This window comes from Hemiscyllium ocellatum, chromosome 29 (genome assembly GCF_020745735.1).
Source record: "Hemiscyllium ocellatum isolate sHemOce1 chromosome 29, sHemOce1.pat.X.cur, whole genome shotgun sequence".
In the NCBI taxonomy this organism is placed as follows: domain Eukaryota; kingdom Metazoa; phylum Chordata; class Chondrichthyes; order Orectolobiformes; family Hemiscylliidae; genus Hemiscyllium; species Hemiscyllium ocellatum.
In genome coordinates, this window is record NC_083429.1 from 23,598,136 (window position 1) to 23,611,133 (window position 12,998).

General features: G+C 41.9%; 1 protein-coding gene across 3 annotated transcripts in view; it reads left to right on the forward strand.

Moving 5' to 3' along the window:
• Positions 1-7,738, forward strand: part of LOC132829617 (arginyl-tRNA--protein transferase 1-like) — a 77,702-nt gene extending 69,964 nt beyond the window's left edge. For 2 of the 3 annotated variants that reach the window (XM_060846914.1, XM_060846915.1), the window contains 2 exons: positions 1,760-1,880; positions 3,425-7,738. In XM_060846914.1, the coding sequence (XP_060702897.1) occupies positions 1,760-1,880; positions 3,425-3,669 (366 nt within the window). In that variant the 3' untranslated portion in view covers positions 3,670-7,738. The remainder of the gene's footprint in view (positions 1-1,759; positions 1,881-3,424) is intronic. The other variant, XM_060846916.1, reaches the window with a different exon arrangement.
• The last annotated feature ends 5,260 nt before the right edge of the window (positions 7,739-12,998 follow it).

A 12,998-nucleotide genomic window follows, 5' to 3' on the forward strand; every position in this document is an offset into this window, starting at 1 on the left:
TACTCTGTGCTTTCACTGGATTTTCCATCTGAACTAGAAGCTGGCCCAGCTCTGATTTGAAATGAGCAACATTCCAACATCTGAGACAGCAGCCTGTTTCCGAAGGTCACTCTTTTCTGGGGAAGGGACCATCTTCTGAGGATCACCCTAGATCTGGCCTTGCTCACTTAAAGCTACGTGGCCCCTACATCTCCTCCTTAATAATATTCAGGAGAAACAAACGGTCAACATGAACACCATCCATTCCCTTTGCCATCTATTAGACCTCATTGTCCAGTAACATTTTTGACTTGATTTGACAGAACAGTGCAGTGATGTTAAGATGGTCAGCCAGGTGGACCTCATAGAATCTTAGAATCCCTACAGTGTTTGACAGGCCCTTCGACCCAACAAGTCCACACCATGCCTCCAAAGAGTATCCCACCCAAACCTATTCCCCTACCCTATTATTCTACATTTGTCCCTGGCTAATGCACCTAATATACACATCCCTGAGCACTACGGGCAATTTAGCATGGCCAATTCACCTAAACTGTATATCTTTGGACTGTGGGAGGAAACTGGAGCACCCGAAGGAAACCCACGCAGGCACATGGAGAATGCGCAAACTCCATACAGTCGTCAGAGGCTGGAATCAAACCCGGGTCCCAGGCGCTGTGAGGAGCAGCGCTAACCACTGAGCCCCCATGCCATCATGCTATGAGTTCCCAGATTGGGACTTCTAATCTGATCAAATCAGGGAGCCCTTGCTGACAGATTAAGAAGAGGAGTGTCAGAGGTTCTGTTCACTCTGAGAGCTGGCTCTGAGGGAGCTGCATTAGTGCCAAGGACTCTCCAAGTGTAAATGAAGGGTGACTTGATGACAGGATACCAGCCTCTGTGGAGTTATTTCAAATAGAAAAACACAAAAATACCTTCCTGGAGCACAGGGTCTACACTTCTAATATTCCAAAGAACTATGGGCAGGAGCAGGTCATTCAGGCCCTTGAGCCTGCGGTGTCATTCAATGTGACCCTGGCCTCAACTCACTTTCCTGCCCACTCTCCATAACCCTTCAACCCATTAAAAATCTGTCGATACCCTCCATCTGTTTCTCCTGGAATTGACCACAATCTGGGGGAGTGCATTGCACTGATTCACTTTGGTAGAACAGAAAGAACTGTGGATGCTGTCAATCAGAAGCAAGATCAGAAGTCTGGCAGCATCTGAAGAAAAACCAGAGTTAACATTTAAGAACCAGTTCTGACGAAGGGTCGTTGGACCCGAAATGTTAACTCCATGGATGGAGAGAATTGCCTGTAGTGTTAGGTGAAGGGGTAAATGTAGGGGAATGGATCTGGGTGGGTTGCGCTTCGGCGGGTCAGTGTGGACTTGTTGGGCCGAAGGGCCTGTTTCCACACTGTAAGTAATCTAATATAATCTTAACAATAAATCCTCTTTTATTCAATTAAATGAATTTTGAAGTTGTTCATCCTCCGCAGTCGATCTCTGCTGCTTGTGCGTCTTTGATTTTCCTTTTATTACCTGGCATGGCGATGTGAGCTCATATCCATTGCTGAACCACAGTGAAGAGCATCTTGTTACCTTGCAGTTGTCCAACCCTTGTTCTGTGTTTAAACACAAACCTTTTTGCGAGCGTGAGAAAAGAATACAGCAGGATTTCTAGTTAATTTGTACATCAAGACAAAATTAATTGAAGTATTTGCTTTTGGTCATTTGTATTGACCATCATGCCTAACCCCAATGTTTTTCATCCCAGCTTCTGTACCAGCCAACAGAGCTGCTGTGCCCAGTGACTGGGCATTGGGTACCTGTGGAACAATGTTTGCCCAAGCTGGAGATCAGTAAATATTCCAGGCTTTACGATGGTGAGGAACCAGGTTGGTACCTCCAGCGAAATTACATATCACTTTAAAATGCTGTGTAAACCTCATTCTTCCTGAATTTAAGACCAGATTCTAGTTGTCCCCACTTTACTTTTGTCATGCTTTGATTTGACACTGGAATGGAGGGTTTGAGTTATTAAACTGAGCAGTCTGGGACTTTTTTTTTCACGGGAGCATCGAAGGTTGAGAGGTGACCTTGTAGAGGGTTATAAAATCATGAGGGGCACAGATGAGATGAATATCCATAGTAATTTCTCCATGGTAGGGGAGTCCAAAACTAGGGGCGTATTTTTAAGGAGAAAGATTTAAAAAGAACATGAGGGGCAGCGTTTTTATACACACAGTGGATCATGTGTGGAGTGAACTGCCAGAGAAAGCGGTGGTTGCAGGTACAGTTACAATGTTGAAAAGATATTTGGATGAATTCATGAATAGAAAAGGTTTGGCGGGATATGGGCCAAGTGCGGGCTGGTGGGACTAGCTTAGTTTGTCCCCAGGCCATGTATATATTACTTTCAGGAATTTAACATACAAGTTGTTTCAAATGGTATAGTTAATTATATTCGTGTTTAGTGTATCCAGTGGGTGGTTGAGTTCTTGTTAGGTACTTGCTAACATTTACTGAGATGTTACCCAAGATCTGGTAACACAGAAGGTGTCACTGGCTGGGCCATGTATTTATTGCCTGCCCTTGAGAAAGTGGGGACAACCTGCCTTCTTTTCTTTTAATTTAACCTGTTTTTCTAAACCACCTGTTGAGAGATGTTATTCTGGAGCAGGTGGGACTTGAATCTCATCGTCCTGGTCCAGAGTTAGGGAGACTACCACTGTGCCACAGAGGTCCTTACCTTCTTGAACTGCATCAGGCAATGGGGTAAAGGGACACTCAGTGTTCAGGTGTAGAATGTGGGAAAATTTGCACTTCGCAGGGAGAGTGTTTGATCGACAAAGGTATGAATAGAAAGCGAGCAAAGATATAGATCAGCTGCAATTTACTCAAACCTTTGTTTTAACTGTCATCTTATCAATTGGCACTCTCAATAAACTGGCAAAAATTGTATACCTGAAATTAATAATCTAAAGTTTACTGTAATATCGCAATCACTGAACAGTCAGTTGAGGGTGAGAACTGAGGAGGCTGTTTGCTGCTAATTTTAATTAAGGCAAAGTTGCATTATTATTGAAGTAGTTTATGCTGTAAATAAAGTATAACAGTGATGTGTATGCCCCCTGTTACTTAGTTTATGTTTTTACATTGATTATCAGGACCTCTTGATCAACCAGAATATCAGATCAATCAGCACACTCCTGGTCCCATAAGTACCAAATAATAAAAAAAAAATTGCTGTACTTGAATAGCGGAGTAGGTTTAAGGGGCTGAATGGTGGTCTATTATTAGGATACATGATGGAAGATGAGGAGAGCCCCTTTGGAAATTATAGCAGGAAAGTATTTTCCACAATGTGGAAAAATCAGTGCCACCATCTGACGAGCTATGCAGAGAAATCAAATTCATCTTTCATTTGTTTTTGTTTCAGCTGCTGATCCTGGCTTGTCAACTGAAGGCCTTTGGTTTCTGCGGAATTTCCGTGAGGCTCTGGTCCCCTCTGCCTCCCCCTCTGTTCAGACTGAGGAAGCCATGTTGGTGGTTTCGCAGGAAGACCTCGTCTCGACCCACTCTTCCTCGGCTGCTGTCTGTTGGGGGCGCTGTTCCTGCTTCATCCAATTGTTAAGCTGCTGCTGCTGTTGTACCAATTACTGCAAAGACAAGGCAGAGAGCTGACCACTCGCACTGAGGGACTGCGATGTGGCTATTCCATTTGGCAATTGGGTGCTTTTCATCCAAGGCTCTTGGGATCAGAGGTCGAGAAAGAGAGAGAGAGAGATAGATGTGGGAGAAAGCTGGGAATATCTTTATTGTGGGTCTGGGAATGAAAGGGGAGAGAAAGAGAGAGGGAGAGAGAAAAGGGGACCAGGAAGGGAGGAGGATACCTTCCAATGGACACTTTAACAAATTGTGTGCACTCACAAGGTGAACACAGAAAGCACAACATTGCACAAGTCTAATGTTTACTCTGCTCCTCACAGTCCCTTCATCTCTTTGTTTTTTCTCCCCATTTCAGTGCAATCTCTCTGCAAAGCTCATGGGATGTCCTAATCAAGAGTTATAATCATTTCAGAGTTCACAGGTAATGAGCTTGTGCCATTAATGAAGCCACTGTGGGCACAGTGTTTTCTTTCTGTGATAATGTGCAAAAGGATGCAATCAAATGTGGGTAAAATTAGACTTTCAAGGTGGTCACACAGGAGACTTCATAGGTGATGAAATCCCACCGCTCTCAGGTTATTCCAAAGAACTATCTTGATGTAAAATCACTCGGTAGTTTTGTGCATGTCAGTCATTCCAATGGTAAGTGTAATTTTCTGACCAAATCTTCCAGTGAACCCGGGTGACAACAGCCACCACTTTGCCATGTTGTGACACTTATGAAAAGTCTTTGTTTGCAAATCTAGCTAAGTAATATCAGGCAATACTGTGCTGCTGAAGGAAACAAGCTGGCATTCTCAAACTGAATGTGATGGCACCTGGATGGTATTTTGCATGAAGCAATAGATTTTGGGTGGGGGCAAAATTCTGATTCAGCTCAAGGAATTCTATCTAATGGAGAATGATTTGGTTTTGGGAATCAATGCAATGCCACAAAATGGCACTTTGGGTGTCTCTACCATGGGATTGAAAGGGGATTGGTTCTGAACTCTTGGAATTCAGGACACTGACCTTAATCTAAAGCTGGGTCCCTGTAAAACTGTTGAAACCATCACTTTTTTTGGTACAAATTCCTGGAAGAATATTAGTTAGAATCTTCTAAGGGGAGGTAATCATGCTCTGATTACCTGATTGCCCTTCTCCTTCCTCACTCTGCTCTAATGCTTTGCGGTTCTGGCCCAAACATGTGATTTGCTCAGAAATATGGAGCATTCCTGATCTGGGTGCAGTGCAGGGTCAGTGCTAGTGGTCAGATGATACCACCTTGTCCCAGCAGTAATGGCTGTATTCTGACATTTTAAGATCCCTTGAGTGGGTGAGTGAGGGAATTGGGTGTCAAATGAGTGAATGAGGAGTCTAGATTCTGGTTTGGTATGCCAGGTGTTGGATGGGGGACAGGGTGGCAGATGAGTCTGCCAGAGATGGGTGAGGGAGTCAGTCTGCCATGTGGATGGGTGAGGGGGTATGTGCTAGAGTGCCACATGGATGACAGCAGGTGAATTTAGGATACCAGTTGGGTGCATAAGGGGGTCGGGTGCCAGAAACATGGGTGAGGGCAGGAGGAGTGCGAAACGAATGGCTGTGGGAGCCAGGGTGGCAGAGGCTGGGCCAAGGTTTGGAGTGGGATTGGGGAGAGACATTGTCAGGCATCATTGTGGGGGCAGATTTATTTTTGAGGGAAGAAGGCTTTGGGTCACTTTCAGTATGGGTGCATAGGGGCCACTTTTATAGTTAGGAGTTGGGCAGCATGTTAACCCTTCTAACTTTTGTTGGATGGCTACTTAAGTAAGTCAAATTCTCCAAATTCTGACTCTAATCAAAGTTGCAGCTATTTTTGGAGGTTTGAGGCACTAATTATCCAACAGAAGATTAAGCTGCTTACATATTTTCACATAGCCAATGCATCAAGACTTCTGAGAGATTCCAGACAGAAATCTTTCAGAGTATGCCTGGTGTCTGATTATCAGGAGACCAAAGGACTTAGATTAACATGTATTATTAAATATGTGGCAATTATTGAAGTAAGTAGTCAGTGATTATAATACAGTCTCCCACTGCCTTTGCTGTAATATGAAAGACGTCACCTATCAATACATACTCAGGTGTTCACCTGCACTACAGGAAGACTAAAGATGTGCCTGATGGAAATCTGTTCATAAACAGAACTATATTGTGTCACAATTGCACACTTTACACCTGGTGGCAGGAAACTAGTAATGACAGCTGAATGTTTATTTATTTTTGAGAAGTTCCAAAATGTCCCTGTCAGATAGACCAGACCAATTGGAGATAGCAAATTTCCTTCCAATATGATACAAGTGAACTAGATTTTATTTTCTAAAGCCAATCTAATGGTGTCATGGTCACTGTTATTAAGGTTTATCCCAGATAATCAAATTGTTTGAATTCAAAATCCACAGTGGCTCCAGTAGGATTTGAACTCTTATTTTTGAGAGTATAGTCACAGCCTCTGGATTACCAGTTCAGTACATACCATCATTAAACAAACGTTGCCGTCAATAAGAATCCTTAAACCTAAAAGGGAAAATAGAAAGAGAAATGTCCTGTGGGAAATAGGTGCAGTTTTGTCTCTTTTCATGTAAAATAAATGAACAACAAAATTTAGCGATTTTTTTCCAGCAACTCTATCTGAGCTATTTGTACTATTTCTTGTCAGCCCCTTCACACTTATTGTAACACTCAAGTTTGAACCTGCCTCTAAGGGATTGTACTCATTTACAATAGTGGGTGAAACATCAGTGAAAATGCAGGATATTGGGTCGCTCCTATGCAGTAGTTGCAATCTTGACTTTTGACCTTTGACTATTTTTGGCTTCTCAAAATTCTCCATCTGGAAAGTTTACAACGGTGAGGCAATCCTTTTATTGTTTATTCTGTAACCAATGAACATCATCACTGACTCTGGCCGAGGGGGTGTATCTTTAAGCAGTGCCAAACTCCCCCATTAGCCAGTCAACAGGATTACTTTCTGTAATATGGTGGTTACCATGGTTACTGGACAAAAAGAGAAACAATGAGTCTTAAAATTCCTTTCGGCTGTGCGTGGAGTTAGTCACAATTTCCCCACGGCGGTGCTATAGTGGGGGTTCCTTTTTAATTCTTTTATAACTAATGCTCCTTTATACTCCCAGTACCAAAGGTTCAAATCTATTGGAAAAAGGTGCTGCACCTGATCTGGAACACACAGGAATTATTTTGTTCAAGGTTCCGACTGCTGATTGCTACAAATGGCTCTGGAATAAGAGGCACACCCAAGTCGGAGATAGGTTTGATCCATTTGCAGATATCAGCTTAGAATTACTATTGGTGTCCAATTGTGCACAGCTTTTATTTGTTGTGTGCTTCCTTCAAAAACGATATGAGAGAATGTTTACAAAGTACCTGCACTTATATAGCACCATTTTGATGTGGTAATAAATCCCAAGGAAGTTGACAGGAATGTAGCCATTGTCATTGAGACAAAGAAAGCAGGTATGAAGACTAGTGATCAAAACCTTGTAGATTTTGAGGATTGTCTTAAATGAGACCAGCAGGCAGGTGAAGAGGGTCAAGCATTAATAATCCTTTAAAATAAAACTTAATTCCAAAATATCTGGGCTGCAAACCCAAGTTTTAGAATTCAGTTGCTCTGATGCACAAAATGGGATTCAGCTCATTTGCAGCCAAGCTGTGTAATTCAAATTCCACTGATCCACATCTCTCTGCTCACCTCTTTGTGGTTTTGACTAAAATATCAGCTTCTCAAAACTACAACTTCATTGTGAGAAAAAAATAACTCCAGTATATTGTGAACTGCTCCACTCTACAAGCCCCAGGGATATTGCTGGTGTATGGGTTAAATGATTTAAGCATTAATTTGATAGGGAACACCCTCTTAAAGGGGTAAGCACAAACCTACCACATTTGCTCATTTCAAATGAAGCTCGGGTTGTAGACTTGATAAAGTGCCTTTAGTAATCTTTCTGTCATGTTTTATTGTCTAATGATTCAGACTTTTGCAATACATTCTTTTCTAAATGTTACTATTTTAGCCTTGTGGTAAAATGAATGAATAAAATGGAAAGTGCCTATATTTTACGATGGCTGTTGGGGGGTCTTTTATTGTTTGTCAATTATGAAGGGGAGTTCTAGCCTTTCAAGAATTAGAGCAATCCATTCAGCATTTTTATGGTTGGCATGGAGTCAAGTGTAATTGTTTCATTTAATTGGCAACTTATACAATGGGAAACAACCCTAAGTACTTCACTGTCATTGAACTATCTTTTGAACAATCCAGGCATAACAAGCTCCAAACACCAGCATTGTGACAATAACCAAGTAATCTGTTTTTATGATGTTGGTGGCAGAATAAATATTGACCAGGTGTTATACAAAAGCAAATACTGCTGGATATCTGAAATAAAAGTGTAAAAGGCTTTTGGAAGAGAAAATATTGTTGTGGTTCTGTTCGCCGAGCTGGAAGTTTTTGCTGCAAACGTTTCGTTCCCTGGCTAGGGAACATCATCAGTGCTATTGGAGCCTCGTGTGAAGCGCTGCTTTGATGTTTCTTCCGGTATTTATAGTGGCAGCGCTTCACAGGAGGCTCCAATAGCACTGATGATGTTCCCTAGCCAGGGAACGAAACATTTGCAGCCAAAACTTCCAGCTCGGCGAACAGAACCACAACAACGGACACCCGAGCTACAAATCTTCAACCAGACTTTAGAGAAAATGTGGTAACCATTCAGGTTGATGACCTTTTTTCCCTAATCCCTGCACTGCAGAAAGAGGCCATTTGGCCCATCGAGTGTCCCTCTGAAGGGCGTTCCATCCTATCCCTGTAACCCCTCACTTAACATGGCTAAACCATATAGCCTGAGCTCTCCAGGGCAATTTAGCAAGGCCAATCTACCTAACCTGCACATCTTTGGACTGTGGGAGGAAACTGAAGCACTTGGATAAAACCAATGCAGTCCTGGGGAGAACATGTAAACAAGTCACCCCAGGGTGGAATTGAACCCAGCTCCCAGGCTGGGTGAGGTCATTGTGCTAACCAATGAGCCACCCTTTCACCAGAGTGGCTGGTCTCGAATATTGCAAAAAAGACATTGTGCAAAATCAAATCACTTTGTTGAGGTACCAAATTTGAGAGATTGCAGCCAAATGGAAAGGTTGAACAGCATTGGCCTTTTGTCTTTTGGATATCTCTCAGCTCTCCCCTAAAATAATAAATGGGTTGGACAAGGTGCATGTGAGGGGCATGTTTCAATTTATGGGGATTCCAAGGCGACAGGTGATTAAATAAAAGATGCTTGTTAAGCTTTTCCAATAGGGCAATGTCTTCATTCCAGAGAATAATAAAAATGTCATCTTCTCAAAGAACTCAATAAGGTTTGTGAGGCACCTTACAAACCTTAAGAACTCACCACCACAGGAAGTGGTTGAGGCAAGTAACTTGCATACTTTAGAAAGGGACGAGGTGATTACAGAAAGTTGTGGAAGGTGCCAGTGTTGGACTGGGAAGTCAGAAATCACACAACACCAGTTATGGTCCAACAAGTTTATTTGAAATCACAAGCTTTTGGAGCTTAGCCCCTTGGTCAGGTGAGGTGGGAGGGAAGCACACAGAACGCAGAATTTAAGGGCAGAGAGATCAAAAGATCATTGAAATGTTGTGAGTAAAGTGTGAAATAGTAAGTCTTTGCAGGTGACCAAGAGTGTTAGATTGTGTGAGTAAAGTGTCAATAGCTGACTAACACTCGAAGGGATGACCTATAATCTGATGAAATGAGGCAGACAAATAATTACAGAAAAATTTGAAATAAGGTGGTGCTGGAGATGATCCAAATGACTGGAATAACCTGGGGAGGGAAAACACACAGAAACCTTGCCTGTAAATTATGTATTCTGTGTGCTTCCCTCTCATTTCACCAGATGAAGAGGCTATGCACTAGAAACTTATGATTTCAAATAAACCTGTTGGTCTATAACCTGGTATCGTGTGATTTCTAACTTCATTGGAGAAAGAGAAATAAAAAGATTTACTAAAAGGCTGAGATAAGGTATATGTAATGGAAGGAGTCTTGTGTGGATTATAAACATCAGCACAAATTAGATGAACTAGTGAAACTTTTACACTGTCCCTTCTCTGCAATGTTATGTAAATTACATATTATCTTAGTCTCTCCAATTTAACTATTGATTGAAGTCTGGAAATTCACTTGCCCCAATGCATCAGCATCCTTCCGTATTATGGAGCTCATAATCCCTTAGGTTCTATGTGACTTTTAAAATAACTTCACAACATCTGAATTCCGTACCCTTAGCCATAAATCAATGGGATTTATTTCTTATTAATTTATTGCCTGTTGATGTGTGCGCAGGGATTATCTTGATTTCATCGATTGCAGCTGGGTCAACTTGAAATTGACCTGAAAAGAATGGAAAAGTGCATCATGGCTTGTGTTTTGAGATCATTACTGCTGAGGTATAATGTTCCAGATACAAACCCTATCCCGGAGGCTTACAGGATAATCTAATCTAACAAAGCAGCACAGCACTGAGGGAAATGCATGGATCGGAGTTGAAAAGTGTGGCGCTGGCAAACCACAGCCGATCAGGCAGCATCCCAGGAGCAGGAGAGTCGCGTTTCGGCATAAGACCTTGCTCATGCTTGAAACATCATTTCTCCTGATCCTTGAATGCTGCCTGACTGGCTGTGCTTTTCCAACACCAAACGTTTTGATTCTGATCTCCAGCATCTCGCTTTGTCCCAGATTCATGTATCCAATCATTTTATTCTTCCAATAAACAATCCTGTCTGTATCTAGTGGATATTAAAAGTCCCATCGAAGTAAGGCAAGAGAATTTTCCAGTGGGTTATAATGAAACAGCTTTTAGTGAGCCCTCATTTTTTACATCTGCCCGTATTGATTTCAAAGATTTAATATCGGCTGTGAACTTACTGTCAACGTTTCTTCCACTTAAGAAGCTGAGCCCACAAATTCAGCACTGAACCTCTTGAGATTTTGCTGAAAGCTGCTCAAAAAATTTTCACTATTTAAAAGTGGTGGAATGTGATTTACCAACGTCATGTATGATTTGTCCATTGTTAATTGTATTTTGAATGTTAGTAGTATTCACATTAGAAAAAGACAATGTTGTCAAGGAGTACACTGAGATACAAGCTATTAGAGTAGACAGGATTGAGGTTCACAAGGAGGAGGGGTTAGAAATTCTGGAAAGTGTGATAATAGATAAGTCACCTGGGCTAGATGGGATTTCTCCTAGGATTCTCTGGGAAGCCAGGGAGGAGATTGCAGAGCGTTTGGCTTTGATCTTTATCTTATCATTGTCTACAGGAATTGTGCCAGAAGACTGCACGATAGCAAATGTCCTCTTGTTCAAGAAGGGGAGGAGGGACAACCCTGGTAAATATAGGCCAGTGAGCCTTAATACGGCTGTGGGTAAAGTGTTGGAAAAGATTATAAGAGAGAAGATTTATAATCATTTAGAGAGCAATAAATTGATTATGTATAGTCAACACGGTTTTGTGAAGCGTGGGTCGTGCCTAACAAACCTTATTGAGTTCTTTGAGAAGGTGCCAAAACAGGTGGATGAGGGTAAAGCAGTTGTTGTGATGTACATGGATTTCAGTAAGGCATTTGATAAGGTTCCTCACAGTAGGCTATTGCACAAAATATGGAGGCATAAGATTTAGGGTGATTAAACGGTTTGGATTAGAAATTGGCTAGCTGAAAGTAGGAATGTTCATCCTGGAGTTCAGTCACTGATGGTGTACCGCAAGGATCAGTTTTGGGGCCACTGCTGTCTATCATTTTTATAAATGACCTGGATGAGGGCACAGAAAGATGGATTGGTAAGTTTGCGGATGACACTAAAGTCAGTGGAGTTGTGGATAGTGCCAAAGGATATTGTAGGTTATAGAGGGACATAGATAAGCTGCAGAGCTGGGCTGAGAGATGACAAATGGAATTTAATGTGGAGAAGTGCGATGTGATTCACTTTGGAAGAAGCAACAGGAATGAAGAGTACTGGGCTAAATGGTAAAATTCTTGGTAGTGTAGTTGGGAAGAGATCTTGATGTCCATGTACATAGATCCTTGAAAGTTGCCACCCAGGTTGATAGGGCTGTTAAGAAGCCATAAGGTGTGCTATCTTTTATTTGTAGAGGGATTGAGTTTCCGAGCCATGAGGTCATGTTGCAGCTGTATAAACTCTGGTTCGGCCGCATTTGAAGTACTGCGTGCAGTCCTGGTCACCACGTAATAGGAAGGGTGTGGAAGCTTTGAAAAGGGTTCAGAGGAGATTTACTAGGATGTTGCCTCATATGGAGGGAAGGTCTTGTGAGGAAAGGCTGAGGGATTTGAGGCTGCTTTCATTAGAGAGAAGAAAGTTGAGAGGTGACTTAATTGTGACATAGAAGATAATCAGAGAGTTAGATAGGGTGGATAGTGAGAGCCTTTTTCTTCACATGGTGATGGCTAGCATGAGGGAACAAAGCTTTAAATTGCGGGGTGATAGATATACAACAGATGTCAGAAGTAGTTTCTTTAATCAGAGAGTAGTAGGGGCATGGAATGCCCTGTTGCAACAGTAGTAGACTTGCCGACTTTAAGGGCATTTAAATGGTCATTGGAATAGACATATGAATGAAAATGGAATAGTGTAGGTTAGTTGAGCTTCAGATTGGTTCCACAGATTGGCGCAACATCGAGGGCCGAAGGGCCTGTACTGCACGTAATGTTCTGTGTTCTAATGTCAAACCAGGATGTACCCTCTCATATACACTGGTCCTTAAATATATTACCTCTGTGAGTAGTGAAAACTATTTTTAAAAAAATATACTTGAGACAGAGATACAGGAATCTGCAATAAATCTTTATTGATATTTTGTCACAGTTTCTTGACATTTCTCCTGTTTTGTGGTGTCTAAATTACTAACACACAGGTCGGTGCCTCAAAAATGTGAGGCTGAGTTGTCCCAATATTAACCTGAACAAAATATATTGTGTTCAGGTCCTAGAGCAGGAGCAGGCTGAGGAGACATTAGTGATCAGTCCACACGATTGGGGTCTATAGCAATGCAAAGGCTGCTTGATAACTAACGCAAGCAAAAAAAAACATTGGTTCTATTGGATCCACTTTCACAGGCTGACAACAAGCAATGGGAGTGTGAGAGGAGAATATCTTGCCCAGTGCATGATGATGTTCATGTTGATGCATGTCACTGCTCACCTCTATGATGTGGACAGTAAATGAAAGACTCCAGATTTCAACAAAATCGTTTTACTGACATCTTTCTCTTGGGCTGAGCCAAACAC